Consider the following 25,889-nt stretch of genomic DNA (forward strand, 5'->3'; position numbering starts at 1 on the left):
GTTTTTTCCGTCCGGAATTGCGGACGGAAAAAACGCAGTAGATAGAGTAGCAGCATAGTGGATGAGATTTAACAAATCTCATCCACACACTGCGTAAAAATTCAGAGACTAAATTGATCTGCGGTGCGTAATTTTCAGACCGAAGCATGTCAATTCCTGCTGCGGAAAGTGGAGTCAATTGCTGCGGTTTTCAGGAGATATCTCCATCTCCCAGCATTAAGAAAAATGCATCAAAATCCACACCGTTTTCTGCAGAAAAAAAACGCAGGAAATGGTGCGTTTTTCCATAGCGGAAGTCTGCTTCTTTCAACGGAATTGCTGCAGAAATTTTCTGCAGCAATTCCGTTGTGTGTGGACAAGTCCTTACGGCTCTACAAGAGCCATATATTTAGCGCCAAGGATGGGATGAGACCGTCTTAGGGTATGTTCACACGCTGAGTCAAAAACATCTGAAAAAACTGAGCTTTTTTCAAGGAAAAACAGCTCCTGATTTTCAGACGTTTTTTAAGCCACCCCCGTTTTTCGCAGCGTTTTTTACGGCCGTTTTTGGAGCTGTTTTCTATAGAGTCTATGAAAAACGGCTCCAAAAACGTCCCAAGAAGTGACCTGCACTTCTTTTTCGCGGCCGTCTTTTTACGCAGCCGTTTTACTTCCGATTATTCGGCCGTTTTTGACCCGAAAAATGAACATACTTCCCGGTTGTGTCTGCTGCAACGTCACATACCCGTGCTAAATCACATATTTCCACTGCATAGACTGACGTCACATCGAGTCTGGAGCATTATGAAAATGACCAGAAGGACCAAGACAAAAGTTATTTTTATTACATGTAGGGTTCCCATAGCAATTCCAGGAAACGGTGCCCATACACATTACAGAAAAGTCAGAGGGACCAGTCATCTAATGTGTATGGGTATGGCCCAACACTCTTCCAATGGCAAATGTCAGGGAAAGATAAATCGGGCATGTTAGGGAGAGAGAAAAGCTGCTGCAAGAAGTGTATGGCAGCTACCTTTTCCCCTCTCCCTATTGAAAGGGGAGTCAGGAGGAATAGTTTTTGGCTGAATAAGCGTTCAGCTGACAGCTATTGTAAATATATGGGCAGTTTTAAGCAAGCTCGCTGTATTCACGGTGATCTCTTTTTTCAAGAGATGGGTGAAAAGGGCAAGAAATCTGCAATGGGGCAGACAGCTAAACGGAAAGTATTCTACGTGCAGATTTTCACATTGGAGATGTGTGGGTGTTTAAAATATTTTAAAAAACTTCACTATGTCTAGGCTTAGATTTGTTTCTTTTGGTGACGTTTTTGGTTGTTTTTTTTTTTTACCCAAAATCCAGAGAGGATTCTAATTTGAGACCTATAAAGGCCAGTTCATACTTTGCACTTTCATGTGGTTTGACTGCATCTTCTTGCCCAAAAAGAAGCAGAAGGGTCGGGTGAGCGCTGTGCTTAGTTTCTGATCGGCTTTACTCTGAGCGGTGTACAGGATCAATAGGTACAATGCTCGCTCAGCTTTTCGACGAAAGTCAATCAGAAATGTAGTGGCACAGCACTCGCCTGAGCACTTTTGCTGCTTCGTTTCAGCGATTGGTGGGGGTCTCAGTGCTTTGACCCCCCACTGATCAAAACTTCTGACAAGTCATTATATGTCAAAAGTTTTTTAATACGCAAACCTTACCCAAAATGATCACTGCAATGTGTGGATACATTGATCATTCGCTGAATTTCCCATTTGCAGTTCCCATAAGATGTAACTGCATTAAAAAAAAACCTGCATAAGGTTATGTGCAACCACCCATCTGCTCGTCTATTGCACTCATGCCAAAAAGAATAAGTATGTATGAATGACAGCAGAGTGCCAAAGACGGAACAGGAGCAGACAGGGCAGACAAGAAAATGAATGGAACAGCTCTGCTCCTAAGCCCCCCACTAATCTGTGGTGGAACTTGGCAGCGCCACCAGTGGAGAAATAAACCATTACATGTGCCCACTGAAATCAATAGTCTTCTTATGTAATGCATGGGCATGCCAGAAAAAGAGACGCTCTTTGTAGCTGCTCTCCACTCCAGCTTATTGATGGAAGTTCAGGTACTAGAAATAGATTTTCTTAAATAGACAACTCCTTGGCGACATCCAACATACTATTACATTGGATGTACACCATCACAATATGGAGCGGGCTCAGGACCTGAGCCCACACCATAAGCAGTGGGTGCCGGCTGTAAAAGACAGCAGACAGCTGACACCTGACTGCAACGGCCGGGATCGGAGACAACTCCAATCCTGGCTGTTTAACCCATCACATGCCGCGGTCAAGCATTGATGGGAGGCAGATCTGACATTTGGCTTGAACAAGTTCCCAACATCACCCGCCAATGACCGAAAAAATCTAACATGGCAGATCAACCTTGGCCCAGATATAGATCTTTGGTTGGTCATGCTCATTAGTGTCACGAAAAGCTGAAAATGGCCTAAAGCAGCCATTTCGGTCAACCTAAATCAACTAATTGTAGTCTAAGGGTATGTGCACACGATAACGACCATTACATATGAAATTACGGAGCTGTTTTCAGACGTAATTGCTCGTACTCGCATTTTGCGAGGAGTCATTGACGGCCGTAATTTGGAGCTGTTCTTCATTGGATTCAATGAAAAACGGCTCAAATTACTTTCCAAAGAAATGTCCTGCACTTCTTTGACGAGGCAGTCATTTTACGTGTCGTCTTTTGACAGCAACGCGTAATATGACAGGTCGTCGGCACAGTACATCGTAAGACCCATTGAAATGACTGGGCAGATGTTTGCCGACATATTGGAGCCGTATTTTCAGGCGTAAATCGAGGCATAATACGCCTCGTTTACGCCTGAAAATAGGTCGTGTGAACCCAGCCTTAGGCTACATTCACACAAGTGTATCAGATTCACATGCGTCAAAAACGCGCGTGAATCTGGTCCGTGTGTGTGTTGCGTTATGCATCAGTGTGCTTTGCAAGTGGCATACGTTAATCATGCACTCGCAAAGCACATCTTTTTTTAAAATTATTTTTAATTGAATTGATCCGCAAATCACGCACCGCACACAGATGTGCATCCGTGTGCGGTGCATGGTTTCACGCACCCATTGACTTCAATGGGCACGTAGGTGCGTGAAAACGTACCCATATAGGACATGCAGTGAATTTCACGCAGCGGACTCTCCCTGCATGAAAACTCACGCATGTGTGAACGGCCCCATTGAAATCAATGGGCCCGTGTGCTGCGCGTGATTTTCATGCGCAGCACACGGACGTTATTCACGTTCATGTGAATGGGCCCTAAGGCATAATATAGATGTCCATATTACAGATCAATAAGCCTGTATTGATTAGGGGCACCACTTTTGTTTGCCTCGCTGGTTGTTTTTTTTATTTATCTCATGTTTTCCCCCTATAGGTTCTTTCCTTCTTTCTCCCCTCCCTCTCTTTCCCTTCTTCCCTTTGATCCATTTCCGAGGTTGAAACACACTAATAAATTTAAATAAATTGTAATTATTATTTTTATTTTTTTATTCAAACATGTTTTCAGTCACATCTGTATGTTATATAACATATTATAATATCATCACACCTGCTTTTTAGTGGATTATATATCTTTGATTTAATACTTTTTTTTATACAATTTGTTTTAGGGTCAGTTCACACGTTGAGTAAATACTGCGGATTTTACGCAACTGAACTTGTTGCGGAAAATTCGCAGCAAATACAGTAGCAACAAAGTGGATGAGATAAAACAAATCTCATCCACACGCTGCGTAAATACTGAGTGGGAAAAACGCTCAGAAATTTACCTGCGGTGCAGAATTTTTTTCTGTAGCATGTCAATTGTATTTGCGTAAACGCTGCTTATTTGTTGTGGGTTTTCCCCATTGAATTATTTTGGGGACGTCCATTTTTAGCAGTTGGGGGCACTTGGGAAGGGAAATGCTGTCCCGGAATCACCCTGCTGGCCTCACTTGAAGTTGTAGCCCTGGTCTCCCCACACTGGTTTCCAAATATTCAACCCAACCCAAGTTTTTTATGACTTTTTTTCTGGTACTTCAGGTAAGGTCCATTGTTGCCTGCCTTCTGAAAAATGCTAAAAGAATTGTATAGTGCCATTTCCAAATCGCAAGTCAGGGGAAAAAAAAAATCATACTTACCCAGAAGTCTCTCCTTCTTGCTGAAGTCAGGTCTCCTGGGATGACGTTTCATCCCATGTGATCGCCGCTGCATCCAATCACAGGCTGTAGCGGTCCCCTGGGATGAAACGTCGGGTTAAGTGTCGGTTAAGTGCTAGTTTTCCGCAGTGGACATTCCAGGCGAAAAACTGCACCAGTTTGGTGCGGTTTTCCGCACGGAATTCTCTGCAGCTTACAGGGCGGATACGCTGTGTGCTATTACGCAGCATATCCAACCAGTGTGAACTCAGCGTTATAGATGTTATTTTTCAGTTTGTTAAAGAATTTGCGTCACTGTACGGTTTTGTTGCTTGTGAACATTTGTATGTACCGGAGGAAGAGGTCAGACCGACCTTGGAACGCGTTGTACGTTTATTGAATCATCCTTTTGAGCTTTTACACTAGTCCTTCATTTTTGTGGCGCCAGGTGGATCCCGCACTTTTCTTTTTGTTTGGTGTCATATTACAGATCTGCACATCTGTGACGTAACATAACATCAAACTCAGGGAGCCGATGTACAGGGTCCACGCACAAGGCCATAAACCAGCATTACTTAAATGGGTTGTCCAGGATTTAAAAAATATGCTTTCTTTCAAAATAGCGTTACACCTGCCCATGGGTTGTGTCTGGTATTGCTGCTCAAATCCATTGAAGTCAAGACTGAGCTCTAATATCACATACAAGCTGTGGACAGATGTCTTGCTGTTTTTAAAAGAAAGTAGCCATGTTTATTTAACCCTGTACAACCATCTTAATGATGGGACAAACCATGTCCCTATATGCGGGCATCATAGCGGATTTGTCGAGGATTTTCCGCAGTAAAGTCTGCATGTGTTACATGTGGATTTTGGTGCAGATTTCACGGAAAAGGGTGAAATCTGTAGTGAACATCCAGAACAGAAGGAGCACGCGGCAGATTTGAAAATACTCAGCATGCTCTGATTTCTGGGAGGAAAATGCTTTGCAGCACGTGAATGGGATTTGTTCAAATCTCATCCACGTGGTGGGGACTGTTATCTGCTGCAGATTTTCTGCACATTTCTGTCCCGCATGCAGGGGGGGACCGGAGACTCATCACTGATCGGAGGGCGTCAGACTGTGTACTGATACACCAACTAGCAATAGAGGAATAATAGTGTAACTGCAGAGATGTAAGAAAAGGTGCTCCAGTTTTGTTATATGTAGACAGAGCCATTAAAATTAAAAGCCATTTTCATGACATATACGTTAAACGGATGCCATTACAGCCTATTGGTCACAAATATGTTAAACGGATGCCTAATAGTGGCATCCATCACCCATGGCATCTGTTTAACCTTTATGTCATGAAAAAAGCTCACAATGTATTCATTAACCCCTTCCCGCACCTTGACGTTAATGCACGTCAATGTAAGCAGTCACTTCGCGCACCTTGACGTGCACTAACGTCAGTGCTTTGACAGTTAGGGTATGTTCACACGAGGGCGTCCGTTACGGCTGAAATTACGGGGATGTTTCAGCCTGAAAACATCCCCGTAATTTCAGCCATACCGGCATGTGCAGGCGCTTGAACGCCGCGTCAATTACGGGCGTAATTAGCGCTGCTATTCATTGGAGTCAATGAATAACGGCTCTAATTACGGCCAAAGAAGTGACAGGTCACTTCTTTGACGCGGGCGTCTATTTACGCGCCGTCTTTTGACAGCGGCGCGTAAATATACGCCTCGTGTGAACAGACAAACGTCTGCCCATTGCTTTCAATGGGCAGATGTTTGTCAGCGCTATTGAGGCGCTATTTTCGGGCGTATTTCGGGGCAAAAACGCCCGATTTACGTCCGTAAATAGGCCGTGTGAACATACCCTTAACCGCCGCGCGGTGCTACACCGCAGCGGCGGTTAACTGTGCAGGGTGTCAGCCCTGCTCTCCCCGTTGCCGATCAGCGGCCTGTCGCCGCTGAAATCGGCAATTAACCCCTTCGATGCGGTGGTCGATTGCGATCACCACATTGAAGAGGATTACAGCGGATCGGCAGCCCCCCACATGTATTTGCGGGGGCTGGCGATCCTTCTCACGGCAACCAGAGGCCAGACAATGACCTCCGGGTTGCCATGTACGGAAGCCTAGGAGAATCAGCCTCCGGCCGGTCCTCCTATGCTTCCTGTCAGTGTGACAGTTACGTCACAATGACAGTTGGAACACATTACACTACGTGTGTAGTGTAATGTGTTCCAGCAGCGATCAGAGCTGTAAGTGTCCCCTAGTGGGACAAGTAAAAAAAGTAAAAAAAAGATGTTAAAAATGTTTTTAAAAAGTGTAAAAATAAAAGTTAGAAGTGACATAAACAAAGAATGCTTTTTTTCCTATAAGTCTTTTATTATAGGAAAAAAATTAAGACGTTAAAAAAAGTACACATATTTGGTATCACCGCGTTCGTAACGACCCCAACTATAAAACTGTAATATTATTTTTCCCACACGGTGAACACCGCAAAAAAAATAAACGGAAAAACAGTGCCCGAATCACAATTTTTTGGTTACCAACCCTCCCAAAATATACAATAAAACGTGATCAAAAAGTCGCATGTACGCCAAAATTGTACCGATACAAACTACAACCCGTCCCGCAAAAAACAAGCCCTTACACCGCGTTTTTGACTGAAAAATAAAAAAAGTTATCGCTCTCAGAATATGGTGACACAGAAAATAATTTATTTTATAAATAAGTGATTTTATTGCACAAACACTGCAAAACATAAAAAAATTATATACATCTGTTATCGCCATAATCGTACCGACCCGCAGTATAAAATATAATGGTAATTTATAGCCCAGGGTGAACGCCATAAAAAAAAAAGAATAAAAAAACATTGTCAGAATTGATGGTTTTTGGTCACCTTGCTTGCCCAAAAATTGAATAAAACGTGATCCAAAAAATTTCTGGTACCCCAAAATGGTACCAATGAAAACTACAGATTGTCCCGCAAAGAATAAACCCACACACAGCTCCGGTGGAGAAAAAATAAAACCGTTCTGGCTCTCAGAATATGGCGATGCAAAATGTGCAGTGTTCCAAAAGCAGATAAGATCGGGCGCCATTTATCAGTGCAACACCGGCCACATATCTGCGGATTATTTATTTACTGCATTATTATACCCTCTTATTATACCCTGATGTACCCCGCACAGATAACATGTACCCTGATGTACTCCGCACAGATTACATATGCCCCCACATTATAAACTGAAACACCAGTAAAACCCCAAACAGAACTACCAAGCAAACTCTGCGCCCCAAAAGCCAAAAGCCGCTCCCTCCCTTCTGAGCCCTGCAGTGTGCCTAAACACCAGTTTACGTCCATAGATATGGCATCGCCATACCCAGGAGAACCCGGTTAATATTTTATGAGGTATTTGTCTTCAGTGGCACAAACTGGGTATAACATATAGTGCACTAAAATGGCATATGAGTGGAAAATTTTAATTTTCACTCCGCACCATCCGCTGCACATTAACCCCTGCACGCACCACGACATAGCATGTCGTAGTGTGGGGGGTGATGTATGGAGCGTCTCACGTGAAAAATAAAGCATTTAAAATCGCTGTTTTTTTGGTCACCTTGGCTCTACCTAAAAATTTAATAAAAAGTGCTAAAAAAGTTGTATGTACCAAAAAATGGTACCAATAAAAACGACCGCTCGGCCCTCAATAAATAAGCCCTCATACCGCTCTATTGACTGAAAAATAAAAAAGTTGCGGCTCTTGGAACGCGGCGAGGAGAAAACTAAAAAGGAAAAGAAAAAAATGGATCAGTCCAGAAAGGGTTAATTACTTTATAATGAAAAACCATTTATGACCACATGTGGGGTATTGCCGTACTCGGAAGAAATTGCTTTACAAATGTTGGGCAGCTTTTTCCCCCTTTATCCTTTGTGAAATTGAAAAAATGCACCGTTTTAGTGGAAGAAATGTCGATATTCATTTTCACGGCTTAAGGCCTCATTTACACGAGCGTAATATACGCGCGTGCGACGCGCGTGCTTTTCACGCGTGTCGTACGCACCTATATTACTCTATGGGGCAGTGCAGACGATGCGTGAATTTTGCGCAGCGCGAGTGCGTTGCGTAAAACGCACGACATGTTTTATAATTGTGCGTTTTTCGCGCATCACGCACCCATTGAAGTCAATGGGTGCGTGAAAACCACGAAGGTCGCACGGAAGCACTTCCGTGCGAACTGCGTGATTCGCGCAAGAGCTGTCAAACTGAATGTAAACAGAAAAGCACCACGTGCTTTTGTTTACAAACATCCTAACGGAGTGTCTTAGACATGAGCGAACCGAACTTTACCGGGTTCGGCCGAACTCGTTTTGATCGAACCCGGCAGGAGACAGTCACTGTGCAGGGTGCTGAAAGAGTTTAAACTGGTTCAGCACCCTGGACAGTGACTTCCGATTCCAATACACGTGAACGTGTAAAAAAAAAAAAAGTTCTGACTTACCGATAACTCCCGGCTTCTTCCTCCAGTCTGACCTCCCGGGATGACAATTCAGTCCAAGTGACAGCTGCAACCAATCACAAGCCAAGCACAGGCTGCAGCGGTCACATGGACTGCCGTGTCATCCAGGGAGGTGGGGCCAGATGTCAAGAGAGGCGCGTCACCAAGGCACCAAAGCAGTTTATTACCACATATGGCATATTTCCGTAATCGGGAGAAATTGTTTTACAAATGTTGGGGTGCTTTTTCTCCTTTATTCCTTGTAAAAATTAAAAATGGCTACCTTTTTTCAGAAAAAAAAGTAGATTTTTACCTTTACAGAATAATTCCAATGAATTCAGCAAAACAACTGTGGGGTCAAAATGCTAACTTTACCCCTAGAAAAATTCCTTGATGAGTGTAGTTTCCAAAATGGGGTCACTTTCCGGGGGTTTCCACTATTTTGTTCCCTCCAGTGCATTTCAAACGCGACACGGCACTGAAAACTATTGCAGCAAAATCAGAATTTCAAAATCTTCTGAGTCCTGCTGTGGGTCCAAACAGCAGTTTATTACCACATATGGGGTATTGCTATAATCGTAAGAAATTGCTTTACATATGTTGGGGTGTTTTTTCTCTTTTATTCCTTGAAAAAATTAAAAATTTCAACGTTTTTTCAGAAAAAAAAAGTAGATTTTCATCTTCACATACTAATTCAAATAAATTTAGCAAAAAAACTGTGGGTTCAAAATGCTAACTATACCCCTAGATAAATTCCCTGAGGGGTGTAGTTTCCAAAATGAAGTCACTTTTTGGGGGTCTTTATTGTTTTGGCCCCACAAGACCTCTTCAAACCTGACATGGTACCTAAAATATATGCTAAAAAAAAGGAGGCCCCAAAATCCACTAGGTGCTTCTTTGTTTCTGAGGCCTGTGTATTCAGTCCATTACCGCACTAGGACCACATGTGGGATATTTCTAAAAACTGCAGAATCTGGGCAATAAATAATAAGTTACATTTCTTGCGTAAAACCTCCTGTGGTATAGAATTTTTTTTATTACAAATGAATTTTGTAAAAAAAAAAAAAAAAGAAATTTGTAACGTTCACCGCTACTTTGCTTTAATTCCTGTGAAACGCCTAAAGGGTTAAAACACTTTCTGAATGCTGTTTTGGATACTTTGAGGGGTGCAGTTTTCAAAATGGGGTGATTTATGGGGACTTTCTAATATATAAGGCCCTCAAAGCCACTTCAGAACTAAAATGGTCCTTGTAAAAATCGCCTCTTGAAATTTTCTTGAAAATATGAGAAATCGCTGCTAAAGTTCTAAGCCTTGTAACGTCCTAGAAAAATAAAAGAATGTTCAAAAAACGATGCAAACATAAAGGAGACATATGGGAAATATAAAATAGTAAGTATTTTGTGTGGTATTACTATCTGTTTTACAAGTAGATGCATTTAAATTTAGAAAAATGCTAATTTTTGCACATTTTCTTCAAATCTTGGTGTTTTTTACAAATAAATATTGAATTTATTGACCAAATTTTTTTTCCTAACATAAAGTACAACATGTCACGAGAAAACAATCTCAGAATCGCTTGGATAGGCAAAAGCATTCCGGAGTTATTGCCACATAAAGGGACACATGTCAGATTTGAAAAATCGTCTTCGTCCTGAAGGCCAAAACAGGCTCAGTCCTGAAGGGGTTAAATGGATCCTATTAGTCTATAGGTGACGGATGCCACTGTTAGGCCATGTTCAGACGTGGCGGAATTTATCCGCTGCAAATGTTGATGCAGATTCGGCGCAATTACGCAACAATTCTGCACCTACATTTGCATATTTGACAGGTAATTCAGACGTTGCAGATATCACAGCGGACTTGCCACAGATTTCAGTTTTTGCATTGCAAAGGATGAAATCCACAGTGAAATTCCGCTTCTTCTCCGCAATGGAAAGTGCATGCTGCGGAGGGAAAATTCTGCACCGCAGCCGGATTTCCGCAGTTATTTTCTCCAACGTCTGAACTAAGTTTCCTAAAAATGTATAGAAAGAAATGTAAAAAATGGCTGCTGCAGAATTCCACTTCGGACTGTCCACAGCGGAATTCTACAGCAATTCCACCACGTGTGAATGTGCCCTTAGATATCCCTCACAGCCTCCATTTAATGTATACTGCTAGAGCTTTTCCTGCCGTATGTTAAACCGAAGACAAAACCAAAGTGTGAACCTAGCCTTAATTCATAGAAAACGTGTCCGTAAAAGGGGTGCGACTTTCAAAACTTTTTCCCCACTTTTTAAACTGCAATAAGTACAACTTGCCGCTGTTCACTAGTGCTAGATATTCACCAACAGATGTGCGCCTTTTCCGTGATCTGGCACACATTGCTCTCAAACTTTCCAGGTTTACAGATCTTGGCCGTATCGTCACATATGTGTCTAGTCTACAATATTAATTTAAGAAAATTCACTGCCAGGAAATCAAACCCAAATCCCAATAGCCTTCGCTTCGTGATGTCGCAAAGTAAGGTATCCTGTCTGACAGGAGGAGCTTCAGATTCCCCCTAGCCTGGCTCAACAATCACAGCTGTAACGTGATAGGCTGGAAAGCCGACCATGGACAGCAAGTCATTTTTTTTTTCTGGGGGCATCAAAAACTCTTTTGAAATCACTGGGAGACAGAAGTAAACTATTTTTTTGGCGCGTTTTTTACCTGTCTTTTTGGCAAAAACCGCTGTTTTTCCCTTTTGAATTGGGGAAAAAAAAAACACAGCAAAAAACACCTGTGGCGCAAAACCACTTAAAAAAAAACCAGAGCTTTTTTTTCCAGGCGGGGTGTTTCTTATGCCGCCATTTTAAAAGCCGGCACGTAAAAACATGCACGTCACCTCTTCAGCTGTTTTTGCATTTTGTCAATATTAAAACAGCTCCAAAAAGTCTAGAAAAAACACCTCAAAAAACATTTTCTGCTTCACAAATGGCTCAAAATCAGAGGTTGTTTTATCTGAAAACAGCTCGGTAATTTTCAGCTGTTTTTACTTGTGTGCCCATAGCCTTACCCTCCCCTATATCGCTTGGTCAGCAGTTTCAAGGCCTCATACACATAAGCTCATTCGAGATTCGTACCAGATCCAAAATAAAGCGGCAGTGAATTTCAATATGCCTACCGCTACCACCACGGTGGAAAAATCAATCCCGGATACCGAACCCCAATCAATATTTTGAGTACTGCATTACAACCCAATTAACACACTTTCTTGTGCATGAGACCTTATGCAGGATTTTTGAGGCCCTCAAAGTGGTATTAGAACTTTCCTATATTACGTTGTGAATTTCCCAAATATTGGAGGGTGCGTACACCAAGAATTCCAGCAATGTATCTGCAGATCTACCAGCCTAAGTAAACGACTTCGATATTAAAAAGCATGACGTATAAAACCCCGAATTTCTGCTCCCGATCAAGCGCAGCAACATTAAAACTGAACGCGTTATGCCGCACTACACATAGCCAACCAGAGGCCCTTCACGTGGGCGAGTTCCGTTTTAGGCCCCTTAAGAAGCCAGGCATCATGGGATTTGTAGTTTACTAAATACTTCAGTCACCTTTTTGCCTGCGGCGTCCAAATTAAGTTGCAGTATTTTAATTAGAAAGTCATTCAGAATTCATCTTCGTATCATATTATTATTTTTCTGTCAGATCATTCACATCCAAGTTTCACCTAACAGGGAATAAAGACCATAGCCACTGCATTTCCGGGTCAGGCACATTGGAAGGCACCCTTAGTGAGGTCCTGGCAGCTCCTGTGTCTCTCGGTGGGTTCTGGGAGTCGATCTTTCCGCAGTCGGCCCTAGGACAGGCAAGATGGGTGAGTGAGGCTCTGCGGCGTGGAGAGGGCGCTGGGCAGCTAGAGAGCGGGCTGGGAGCCACCGTACATTCCGGGGGAGCGGGCTGCTCACCTCGCTGCTCGTCTGTAGTGTGGTTGTGACTCGGAGTGTTGTGAGCGCAGGGAGTTATTACACCATGAGGCTGCTGTGTGGAGAGCAGGCGCCATGTTAGGCCCGGTCTGCTGCCACCCTCCCTCTACCCTGTCCATTGTACAGTATAACGCGGGTACACGCAGCACCTCTATCACATAGCCGCCACGGTGCCCGGATGTAGTGCCCTTGTCATCGCCTGGCCATTATACAGCTGCCATGTCCGCTTAGTGTGATCTTACTCCTGGCTGCTGATATTGTGGATGCTCCTCGTTATTATACGTTCTGGTAATTATAATATAGAGGGAGAAATGCAATAAAAACTTAGTTGATCTGTGTTTTGACACATTATATATATATATATATATATATATATATATATAATCTCCTGATCAGGTTGGGGGAGACATTATATCTTTTGTATAGTCTATTGCCTGGCGTTGCTATAGGAGCCCCACTGTTCTGTAATTTGACATGATCACAATGTGATGAAGGGGCTACCTGTCAAATTCTATCACATACTAATGGTCTGCTGTAATTCCTCCTGTCTGAGATCTGCAGATGGCACTGGGGGATGGAGGTGGTGATGTCACGTCATCACTCTATAGCTCCCCTGCTTACATTTACATAATCTTTAATTTCTTGATGTAAGAACATATGTAAGCGGCAGGTATGGATGCAGCGTTCCCATGATGCATCCTGTAACCACCACCCTCATTACAGCTGCCTGTTTACCTGCACTCTGACATGTGGTGCCATTTACAGGTCTTGTAAAGGAGGAATTTCGGCAGACATTTCATTAGTAGATACTTATTTGACAAGAGCTGAGTGACTTATTAGAATCTGCCCTACCCCTTAATGGTGCCCAGCAGCACTGATAAAATGAGGGTGCCCCAGTAATCATGTGACCAGTCATAAAGCTCCTATTATATATAGCTGTTCCCACGGTCTGTAGAGTAGTTGAGCACTACTGGTTTCTGAGTAGTGCGGTGGTCGGTCAATGATGATGTAAACGCTTGGAGTCTTGTGGTTCAAAAAAATTCCCATTGAAATCCAGAATAAATTGGGATCAAATGTCTATGTAAAGAGCACTAATCCTGAAAGATGAATCCTTGGTACTTGTCCCTGTCTGTTGGTAAATTTGCCCCATTGTTTGATCCTTGTGTGCCAGTCTCCACCACATCCATGATGTAGAAGGATGCCCAGAGATCACACTTGCCTTCGCTTTACTGCACTTTTGTATTCACTTATTTCTCTTTTTTCCTCAGGCAAGTGCCGTGGTCTTCGTACAGCTAGAAAGCTCCGTAACCACCGACGTGAGCAGAAATGGCATGACAAGCAGTACAAGAAGGCCCACTTAGGGACTGCTCTTAAGGCTAACCCTTTTGGAGGAGCGTCCCACGCTAAAGGAATCGTCCTGGAAAAAGTGTAAGTTCCCAACTAAGGGGTTGTCCAGACCAGATAAGCCTTTAAAGGGAATGTTGCCTATATGTGTTTGGGAAGAGGGAACTGTGTCCATTACCTATTAATGGTGGATCCTGTGTTATCTGTATATAGGTGTTACCTGTCAGTGTAATCCTGCCTGCGATGATATGACTGCTAAAGGCCCTTTTACATGGGCCAATTATTAGGCAAACTCGCTTTAATGTGAATGCTCGTTCCCGATCTCTGTACACGTAAAAAGGAGCAAACGCTCGTTCATCAGCGATTGGATCGTTTATGCTGCAGGAAATATTAGGCTATGTTCACATGGAGTATTTTGGGGGAGGAATATCTGCCTCAAAATTCCGTTTGGAACTTTGAGGCAGATATTCCTCTCCCTGCACGCCGATTTTCGCGGCAATTATCGCGCCATTGAGCGCCGCGGGCATAAAACAGCGAGAAATACGCTTTCTCCTGCCTCCCATTGAAGTCAATGGGAGGTCAGAGGCGGAAGCGCCCGAAGATAGGGCATGTCGCTTCCTTTTCCCGCGAGGCAGTTTTACTGCTCGCGGGAAAAAGACGCCGACGCCTCCCATTGAAATCAATGGGAGGCGTTCTCGGGCCGTTTTTGCGACGCGGTTTCCGCGTCAAAAAACTCTGCAAAATACCCCGTGTGAACATAGCCTTATTGTTGTCGGCAGCTCATCTCCATGTGTAAACAGGGAGATGAGCTACCAACATAATAGACATGAACGCCGATCAACAAGCTGAGACCATGTTGGTAAGCGACCCTAAGGGTATGTTCACACGTACAAAAAGTGGCTGAAAATTCTGGCGTGGTTTTCAAGGAAAGAGCCTCTGATTTCAAGATGTCTTTTGGAGCAGAACATGACGTTTTTCATAGTGTCGGTGTAAGATCAGCTCCAAAGACGCCTCAAGAGTTACATACTGCTTTCTACGAGATGTTTTTTTTAATTCAGCATTGTAAAAATAAGCCTCGTGTGACAAGCACTGTATTTCCCATTGAATTCAATGGGAAGCTGTTTGTAGGCATTTTGCTAGTTTTTCCAGGTTTACGCTCAAATACGCCTAAAAAAAAAACTGAACAGGGCCTTTGTGATCTCTACAGAACAGGAAGTGTCTATTGTGAGGTCTACTGGCCTGAGTGACACTTTTTTTTAATGTAGGTAATAACAGCAGCAAAGATTCTTCATTGTGTAACAGAAAATCTTGATTCAAACAATGTCACTTTCTGATGGCCTTTAAAGGGAATGTGTTGCCAGAAAAACATGTTTTTTTTAAAAAAATGAAACATTTAGTGTGTGGGTGATTAAACATTGTTCAAATTTTTTTTATTTTTTTCGCGAGTCAGGAAATATTATAAATTATTTCTAATTTATAATACTACCCATTTTTGGTCACTGGAGCTAGTTCCCAAAATTGCAACATTGGGTTAAAAGCCCTCGCTCTAGTGAGCTCTCAGCATCCCCCCCTCCTTTATCCTGGCTAGTGCCGGGATAAACGAGGGGTTTGAAAGGTTTAACCTCCTACACTGTGTGTCGCCATTTTTTGAGGTAACCCACAGTGTAGTAGGTTTACATACAGTAGTAAACACACACAAACACTAACATACATTGAAATCTCTTACCTGCTCCTGCCGCCGCGGCTCCCTCCGGCCCGTCCGCTCCGTTTGCTGCCGCTGTTCCATGTGCACAAGTCCGGAAGCCGCGACCGGAAGTAGTAATATTACTGTCCGGCCGCGACTTCCGGTCCACAGGAAAATGGCGCCGGACGGCGCCAATTTCGAATAGGACTGTGTGGGAGCGGCGCATGCGCAGTTCCCACACAGACGCCGTACACGGCAGTCAATGGGACGGGAGCCGTTCGCAGTCCCTATGGGACTGTGGCTGCCGTATTCCATGTCTGTGTGTGTCGTTAATCGACACACACAGAAATGGAACAAAAAATGGCAGCCCCCTTAGGGAAGAAAAAGTGTAAAAATAAGAAACAGTAAAACACAAACACACAAATGAATATAAACGTTTTTATTAAAGCACTAACATCTTTAACATATAAAAAAATTATTTGTGATGACACTGTTCCTTTAACCCCTTCCCGACATTTGACGTACATGTACGTCATGGAAAGCATTGACTTCCCGCATCTTGCCGTACATGTACGTCAAACGTTTGGCACCGGCTCAGAAGCTGAGTCGGTGCCATCATCGTCGGATCTCAGCTGTATCTTACAGCTGACATCCGACTGTAACGGCGGGGACCGAAATTAGCTTCGATCCCCGCCATTAACCCCTTAAGTGCAGCGCTCAAACGCGATCGCTGCACTTAAGGTGTTTGCAGCTCATCGGAGCCCCAGCAATGAAATTGCCGGGGTTCCGGTGGCTGCAATGGCAACCGGAGGCCTAATACTGGCCTCCCGGTCTGCCTAGCACCGAAGCCGGTCAAGATCCGCCCGGCGGCGGAGCCTGATCGGCTTCCGTAGCTGCCGGCAAGATGGCGCCGGGTCAGGAGCTGATCCGGCGTCATCAGCGGTGGAGGTCAGCTGTACTGTACAGCTGACATCCACCTGTAACGGCAGGAACCGGAGCTAGCTCCGATCCCTGCCATTAACCCCTTCGATGCAGCAATCGAAAGCGATTGCTGCATCGTAGCGGTTACAAGCAGATCGCCAGCCCTGACAGGCAATCGGGACTGGCGACTGCTGTTATGGCAACAGGAGACACAATGGTCTCCTGCTCTGCCATTACGGAAGCCGATTTAGGCCCCGCCGGGAGGCGAAGCCTAAACGGCTTGCTGTCAGTGAATGACTGACAGATCTAATACATTGCACTACATAGGTAGTGCAATGTATTAGAAAAAAAAAAATCTGACCGTTGGACCTTCAAGTCCCCTAGTGGGACTTGAGAAAAAGTGTAAAAAAAGTATAAAAAAGTGTAAAAAAAAGTGCAAAAAATAAAAGTTTGAAAACAATAAAAGTTTCAAGTAATCAAATAAAACACAATCCCCCTTTTACTCTTATCAAGTCCTTTTATTATTGAAAAATAATAATAAACCATATGGATTTGGTATCGCCGCGACCGTAACGACCTGAGGTATCAAAATATTATATTTATTGCACGCGGTGAACAGCGTAAAAAAAACCCGTAAAAAACGTTACCAGAGTTTCTGTTTTTTGGTCACTTTGCCCTACAAATATTACAATAAAAAGTGATCAAAAAGTCGCACGTATCCAAAAATGGTACCTATAAAAACTATAGCTCGTCCCGCAAAAAACAAGCCCTCATACACCTCCGTCGACAAAAAAATTAAAACGTTATGGTTCTCACAACTTGGCGACAGAAAAAATACATTCTTTTTACAAAAGTAATTTTATTGTGCAAAAAGTTGTAAAACATAAAAAAGTGCTATAAATTAGGTATCGCCGGAATCGTACTGACCCGCAGAATAAAGTTAACATGTAGTTTATAACGCATGGTGAACGCTGTATAAAAAAACGAAAAAAGCTGTGCCAGAATTGCGTTTTTTTGTTTACCTGGCATCCCAAAAAATAGGATAAAAGGTGATCAAAAAGTTGCATGTACCCCAAAATGGTACCAATAATAACTACAGCTCGTCCCGCAACAAACCAGCCCTCATACCGCTACGTCTATAAAAAATAAAATTAGTTATGGCTCCAATAAGTCAGGAAATAAAAAAATATGCAGTTGTGCCCAAGGGGAACATTTCTTCTGTTTGAAGAGGCGATTTATCAAGGACCTAAAATTAGGGAACCAGGAAGGGGAGGGCCCAAACATATCCGCTGGAAGCGACGGTGCCCGTATTATACCAGGACAACACTTCACAGCAAAATTCCCCAAACTACAAAGGTGCGGAGTGTGGACCAAAAGGGGGATAAGAAATGACACCATTTATCAGTGCGACACCGGCCTGTGCAGAAAGGATTGCTTCACAGCGTAACACACATCTATGGATTATTTTTATTTTTTTATACCACCTGACTATGCCCCTTATATACTCCGCCCCGCTTACATGTACCCCCACATTATAAAACACCAGCAATACTCAAACAAATATAGTACCAAGCAAAATCCGCTCTCCAAAAGCCAAATGGTGCTCCCTCGGCCCTGAACCCTACAGCGTCCCCAAACAGCAGTTTCCTTCAACATATATGGCATCGTCATACCCGGGAGAACCCTTTTAACAATTTTTGGGGTGTGTCTCCAGCGTCATAAGCTGGGCATGACATATTTGCCACTGAATGGCATATCTAGGGAAAAATATAAATTTTTAATTTGCACCATCCGCAGCGCATTCATTTATGGAAAAGACCTGTGGGGTGAAAATGCTCACTACACCCCTTAATTAATGCCTTGAGGGGTGCAGTTTCCATAATGGGGTCACTTATCAGGGGTTTCTTTTTATTATTTCACATCTGAGCCTCTGCAGTTGTGAACCAATACTTTGTAAATCGCCAAATTAGGCCTCCACTCCGCATGGTACTCTTCACTTCTGAGCCTGGTCGATTGTCCAGGCAAGAGATTAGGGTCACATGTAGGGTGTTTCTAAAACCGGGAAACACCGCATAATAATTAGAGAGCTGTCTTGTTATGGTGGCACAAGCCGGGCACCACATATTGGCATATCTATGGAAAAAAATCCCATTTTCACTCTGCAACATTGAGCGCACACTAATTTCTACAAAACACCTGCAGGGTTAAAATGCTTACTACACCCCTTGGTAAATGCATTGAGGGGTGTAGTTTACAAAATGGGGTCACCTCTGGGGGGTTTCCACTGTTTTGGGCCCACAGGTGCCCAGAAACCAATCCAGCAACATCTGCACTCCAAATGGCGGTCCTTCCCTTCTGAGCCCTGCCGTGTGCCCAAACAGCAGTTTATGACCACATATGGGGTATTGCCGTACTCGGGAGAAATAGCTTTACAAATGTTGGGTTCTTTTTTTCCTTTATTTGTTGAGAAAATGAAAAAATTTGCGCTAAAGCTACGTCTTATTGAAGAAAAAGGACTGTTTTTATTTTCACTGCCTAATTCTAATAAATTCTATGAAACATCTGTGGGGTCAAAATGCTCACTACACCCCTAGATGAATTCCTCAAGAGGTGTAGTTTCCTAAATGGAGTCCCTTTTTGGGCGTTTTCATTGTTTTGTCCCCTCAGGGGCTTTGCAAATGTGACCTGGCCTCCGCAAACCATTCCTGCTAAATGTGATCTCAAAAAGTCAAATAGTGCTCTTTCCCTTCTAAGCCCTGCCGTGTGTCCAAACAGCCGTTTATTACCACATGTGGGGTATTGTTTTACTCGGGAGAAATTGCTTTACAAATTTTGTGGTGCTTTTTCTCCTTTAGTCCTTCTGGAAATGAGAAAAAATTAGCTAAACCTACATTTTCTTTGAAAAAATTTAGATTATTATTTTCAGGGCCTACTTACAATAATTTCTGCAAAAAAACTGTGGTGTCAAATCGCTCACTATACCCCTAGATAATTTCCTCAATGGGTGTTGTTTCCAAAATGGGGTCACTTGTGGGGGGTTTCCACTGTTTTGTCCCCTCAGGGGCTTTGTAAATGTGACCTGGCCTCCGCAAACCATTCCTGCTAAATGTGATCTCCAAAAGCCAAATAGCGCTCTTTCCCTTCTCAGCCACGCCGTGTCTCCAAACAACCGTTTATTACCACATGTGGGGCATTGTTTTACTCGGGAGAAATTGCTTTACAAATTTTACGGTGCTTTTTCTCCTTTAGTCCTTGTGGAAATGAGAAAAAAAATCGCTAAACCTACATTTTCTTTGAAGAAATGTTGATTTTAATTTTCACGGCCTACTTCCAATAATTTCTGTAAAAAACCTGTGCGGTCAAAATGCTCACTACACCCCTAGATAATTTCCTTGAGGTGTCTAGTTTCCCAGATGGGGTCACTTTTGGGGGATTTTGACTGTTTTGGCACCGCAAGAGCCCTTCAAACCTGACATGGTGCCTAAAATATATTCTAACAAAAATAAGGCCCCAAAATCCACTAGGTGTTCCTTTGCTTCTGAGGCCGGTGTTTCAGTCCAGTAGCACGCTACGGCCACATGTGGGATATTTCCTAAAACTGCAGAAACTGGGCAACAAATATTGAGTTGCATTTCTCTGGTAAAACCTTCTGTGTTATAAAACAAATTGTATTAAAAATGTATTTCTGCAGAAAAATATGAAATTTGTAAATTTCACCTCTACTTTGCTTTAATTCCTGTGAAATGTTTAAAGGGTTAAGACATTTTCTAAATGCTGTTTTGAATACTTTGAGGGGTGAAGTTTTTAAAATGGGGTGACTTTTTTGGGGTTTCTAATATATAAGGCCCTCAAAACCACTTCACAACTGAACTGGCCCCTGTAAAAATAGCCTTTTGAAATTTTCTTGAAAATGTGAGAAATTGCTGCTAAAGTTCTAAGTCTTGTGATGTCATAGAAAAATAAAAGGATGTTCAAAAAACGATGCCAATCTAAAGTAGACATGTGGGTGATGTTAATTAGCAAAAATTTTGTGTGGTATAACTGCCTGTCTTACAAGCAGATACATTTAAATTGAGAAAAATGCTAATTTTTGCAATTTTTCGCTAATTTTTGGTGTTTTTCACAATTAAATACTGAACATATCAAGCAAATTTTGCCAGTAACATAAAGTCCAATGTGTCACGAGAAAACAATCTCAGAATCGCTTGGATAGGTGAAAGCATTCCGGAGTTATTACCACATAAAGTGACACATGTCAGATTTGAAAAATGAGGCTCTGTCAGGAAGGTCAAAAGTGGCTAAAGAGGGAAGGGGTTAAAGGGAATGTTATGTAAACCTTTGAAGCTTTTTTGTTTTTATTAAAACTTTATTTTAGTGATTTGTGCAACTTTGTAATTGTATTTTTATTGAATTATTTTTACTTTCAGATACATCTATGTATCCTGGATACATAGAAGCTGTATTGTGTGCTGAAACCTGAATCCGTCAGGTCAGCGGGACTTCATAACTTAGATTGGTTCGATGATAGCGGGTCCTGCATGTGACACGCAGGATCCAGCTGTGATTGATCACATCTGAGTTATGAAGTCCCGCTGACCTGACGGATTCAGGTTTCAGCACACAATACAGCTTCTATGTATCCAGGATACATAGATGTATCTGAAAATAAAAATAATTTTTCATTAAAATGAATTACGAAGTTGTGCAACATTAAAATACACTATTTTAGTTTAGAATCTTCTAGGTAGGCACTGTACCTTCAGTATTTAGTTTGTGTTCCCACAGCATATGCTAATGAGCATAAGTCACATCTTCGTTCCTCAAGTGTTTGAGTTAACCCCGCCTCCTTACTTTTGGTTGACTGCTCCTAATAATAAACTTTTGACAGCAGCAGGGAGTGAGGAGAGGAATTCTGGTGACCGGTTCCCTTTAATGTTCATCTCATTGAGTCATGTTAAACTGTTTTTTGCTAAGATCGGTTGTAGCCAATAGAAACTTGTTCCATGCATACGTTTTAATTTGTTCAGATGGGTAATTTGATTTAACGCTACAGTCACAAAGCTTAAAGGGGTACTCCAGAACTTTTATATTGATCACATATCCTTTGGATAGGTCATCAATATCCGATTAATGGGGAGTCCTGACACCCCGGCTGATCAGCTTACTTAAGGGGCAACGATGACTAAGGTGGCGGCCCCTTCAGTCAGCTGAACAGTGGGAGTTGGACCCCCACCGATCTGATATTGATGAACTATCCGAAGAATATGCCATCAATATAAAAGTCTCAGAACTCCTTTAATCTGCTATAGGACCAGTATCCCAATAGGAAAAATGTATTGAATATCTGGTTCTGTTTTTCAGTGGTGTTGAGGCCAAACAGCCCAACTCTGCCATCAGGAAATGCGTCAGAGTGCAACTGATCAAGAATGGCAAGAAGATCACTGCTTTTGTACCCAACGACGGTTGCTTGAATTTTATTGAGGTAAATATGATTTTGGACAGCGCATTTGTTAGTGCTATAATACATTGTTCTACTTAGACTCCCTCATGACCAGCAGTAAGGAAACCTTTACTATATCAGGAGTCATTTTGGTGCAGCCTTATGTGATCATATTGACTAGTATCTGGTAGTCAATTAATAGCTCATTAATCAAATACATATTATAAATGGTACTAGAGGACCAAGTCATGAATTCCCTGCCCCTCGGGACTCGCACCAATCAGAATGAAAGGACCGCAGCATGCCAGTCTTACGAAATTCCCCCTATACGCACTGTGGCATGTCGGTAACTGACTGTTCCTGCTACTGCAGCTTTGCCTTATTTTGTAGCTTTAATGACAGCCTGTTTTTTGTGGGATGAGTTGTATTTCCAGTGGCTGTTATGGGGAACATAAAAATCATTCATCATTGTTGCCTTTGTGTTATACTGACTGACAGCCTATTAGGCACATGCACTTTGCAAACCTGGGGTCCATTGTTAGCTCTCTGTTCTGTGACCTCCCCCCTCCCTCTGTTAAAGGTTATGTAAACTTTTTTTTTTTTTTTTTTTTTTTTTTATAGATGTGTATTGGTGCAACTTTCAAATCAGTTTTTATTAAAAAAATATTTTTTTTTTAGATACAGCTGCTCTGTTCTGTATACAGAGCAGCTGTATTGTTCGCTAAGACCTGAATCTTTCAGGTATGCGTGTCCTGTGTCTCTTGACACACCGGATCCACCTGGTAACGACTGGGTGGGTACAGCTCCTATGCCCGCACAATAACAATGATGAAATAGTACAGCGGTTCATGGGAACATCCTGCTTACTGTGATTACATTGTTATAAGGATTGTACAAGATCTGTTTTTCCAGAAAGTGCACCAGGCAGTTCAGCCCCATTTGCTTATTCGCTTGATTGAGGCTTAACTTCTATACTAGGCACAGCCCATGAATGGATGTGCGCCAGTGTGGATTTTCTGGGCAGCCCCTTTAAAGTGTTTGTCACCGCTTCTCTCCCCCCCCCCCCCCCCCCCACACCACAAACCTCACTAGATAAAGGTAGCCTGATGGCTGACATAGGTATGATTGAACTTGTCTCCTCTACCCCTTTCTGGTGGTGGTGTTGGGGATGGAGTGCAAAAGTGGTGACGCTCCCTTCAAGGATAATCAATCAATCAATGTGTTCCCAGAAAATTCCTTTAACGAATGAATTTGAAAACTGCAATGCCGGACACAATGGAGATTTATGAAGCAAAATGTTCTGGCTCAAATTGAACCAAAACATCGGTGTACATGGCATACACCAAATTTGTGGGAACACACTTTTTGTGCCTCACTGTAGTTTTTGATAGTCTAGAAAAGGGGGTGTGGCTAAGAGGAGCTAAAAAGTGCTCCAGATATTGGGTGCAAAATATTGTTGTAAGGTAAGCCAACTAAGAGAGAGGATGCGCTAGATCTACCAAGATGTGCCAAATTTATCAGTGTGCCACTGGTGAATTTATCGCCGTTTCTGCCTGTCTAGTCTGGTTTTATGCTGTCCATTTCAGACCATTAATAAATCTGCCTAACTATTTTCAAGGTTAATACATCCTAAGGTTCTTGTGTTGCAACTTAAAGGGAGATTGGCACATGATTTTTGGTTAACAAACGTCTGACACTGCTAGTTAGGAATAGGTTAAAGGAGTAGGACCAGACCAGTGTTGAAGATCTTTGTGCTTGCATCAGAGTAAAGTTTTATTCCACTGCATGCTGATTGTTTGCTGAGCTACAACCCCTCCCATCTGCAGTTGATTGACAGCTCTGCTTGTATGACGCTGAAGACCAGTAGAGCAGTCAACTGCGGAGGGGAGTGGTTAGAGGTCTTGCAACCGGACGCTTCCTGGTTCCGCAGAAACTCCAACCAAATTTGCATATGACAAGCAGCAGAATAAAAAATTCCCCCCACCTTGGTGCAAGCTGTCAGATCTTTAACACTGTTAGGGTTGGGGAATAGAAACATACCAGCCATATCGCTAAATAGCCATGTCAGCTGTTTGTCAGCCTAAAAAATCTCATGATAGACTTGCTTTAACCCGTTAGTGACAGCCAATACGCCTTTTAACGGCGGCCACTAACGGGCTTTATTCTGATGCTTGTGCCTTTTTACGGAACTGCATCAGGATAAAGTAAACAGAGCAGGGAGCCGTCAAATCTCCCTGCTCTCAGCTGCCAGAGGTAGCTGAGGGCTGGGGTCATCCCTGCTCTGCTGGGTGAGATCGATATTAGTATCGATCTCACCCGTTTAACCCCTCAGATGCGGTGCACAATAAGATCGCAGAGTGTCTGTCTCTAATGGCAGCCGGGGGCCTAATAAAGGCCCCCAGGTCTGCCTGGAGCGAATGCCTGCTAGATCATGCCGGAGTATTGCAGTGTATTATAATAGCAATCGGATAATCGCATATTAAAGTCCCCTAGTGGGACTAGTAAAAAAAAAAGTTTGAGAAAGTTAATTTAAAAAAAAAAATGAGAACCCCACTTTTTCCCCTTACAAACTGCTTTACTATTAACAAAATAAAGTAAAAGTCGCGCATATTTGGTATTGCCGCGTCCGTAACGACCCAGACTATAAATCTATTACATTATTTAACCCACACGGTGAACGCCGTAAAAAATTTAATAAAAAACTATGGAAAAATTGCTGTTTTCTGTGAATCCTGACTTTAAAAAAATGAGTGATCAAAAAGTCGCATCTACTCCAAAATGGTACCAATTTAAACGACAAGTCTTCCCGCAAAAAAAGTCCTCATACAACTGCATCGGCGGAACAAGTTATGGCTCTTGAAATATGGAGACACAAACAAATAATTTTGAAAAAAAACAACGTTTTTACTGTGTAAAAGTAGTAAAACATACAAAAATGATACAAATTTGGTATCGTTGCAATCGTAAGAACCCGCTGAATAAAGTTATTGTTATTTATATGACACGGTAAACGGCATAGATTTAAGACGCGAAAAAGTGGCAAATTTCAGGGTTTTTTTCTATTCCCCCCCCCCCCCCCCCACCCCAAATTTTTTAATAAAAGTTAATCAATAAATATGTACCTCAAAATGGTGCTATTAAAAAATACAACTTGTCCTGCAAAAAACAAGACCTTATACAGCTATGGCGACGCAAAAATAAAAGGGTTATAGCTCTTGGAATGCAACAATGGAAAAACGTAAATAATGGCTTGGTCATTAAGGTTTAAAATAGGCTGGTCATTAAGGGGTTAAAGGATGTTCACTTGGTTATCATGTTCAAAGGTCAAAAAATGTAAAAGGTGAACACCTGTATTTTCGTCAGCATCCTATAGTATACAGCAGACCTTACGGGGGTACACCAAATGATTATGCAGCAAGTTGTGAGTCCATCAAACTTCGGGGTATCAGTGTGGTGAAGTCTGACCTGTTGTTTGCATGCTGGGACACTATCTCTGACCCTATACAAAGTGGTTGTTGTTTTCACAATCCCCCAATGGAACCTCTGATGCTAACAATTCCCCTTTCTATGTCTTAGGAAAACGATGAAGTTTTGGTTGCTGGATTTGGTCGGGCTGGTCATGCCGTTGGTGACATTCCCGGTGTCCGGTTCAAGGTTGTCAAAGTAGCCAATGTATCTCTGTTGGCCTTGTACAAAGGCAAAAAGGAGAGACCAAGATCATAGACATGCTCCGCTATCCCCTTGTTCAATAAACAACTTTCACACAGTCTTGTGTATTCACTAGTTTATTGTAATTGTGTCTGATTATTTGCGGTCATTAGATCTGTTTATCTATGGCACTTGTTTTACTTTGCCCATATGTGATTTTGAAACCA

General features: G+C 42.5%; 1 protein-coding gene across 1 annotated transcript; it reads left to right on the forward strand.

The window, feature by feature from the left end:
* Positions 1 to 12,408: 12,408 nt before the first annotated feature.
* RPS23 (ribosomal protein S23) lies at positions 12,409 to 25,780 on the forward strand. The gene is made up of 4 exons (XM_075854859.1): positions 12,409 to 12,516; positions 13,894 to 14,053; positions 21,936 to 22,056; positions 25,591 to 25,780. Exons 1-4 carry the CDS (start codon positions 12,513 to 12,515, stop codon positions 25,735 to 25,737), a joined length of 432 nt encoding a protein of 143 aa, XP_075710974.1. The 5' UTR covers positions 12,409 to 12,512; the 3' UTR covers positions 25,738 to 25,780.
* Positions 25,781 to 25,889: the final 109 nt, after the last annotated feature.

The sequence above is a fragment of the Rhinoderma darwinii genome, chromosome 1, assembly GCF_050947455.1.
Source record: "Rhinoderma darwinii isolate aRhiDar2 chromosome 1, aRhiDar2.hap1, whole genome shotgun sequence".
Lineage (NCBI taxonomy): Eukaryota > Metazoa > Chordata > Amphibia > Anura > Rhinodermatidae > Rhinoderma > Rhinoderma darwinii.

Excerpts from the sequence above, each read along its gene's own strand:
- RPS23 (XM_075854859.1), top strand. Across the intron at positions 14,054-21,935 it reads GGAATCGTCCTGGAAAAAGT|TGGTGTTGAGGCCAAACAGC; the intron begins GTAAGTTCCCAA and ends TCTGTTTTTCAG. Across the intron at positions 22,057-25,590 it reads GTTGCTTGAATTTTATTGAG|GAAAACGATGAAGTTTTGGT; the intron begins GTAAATATGATT and ends TCTATGTCTTAG.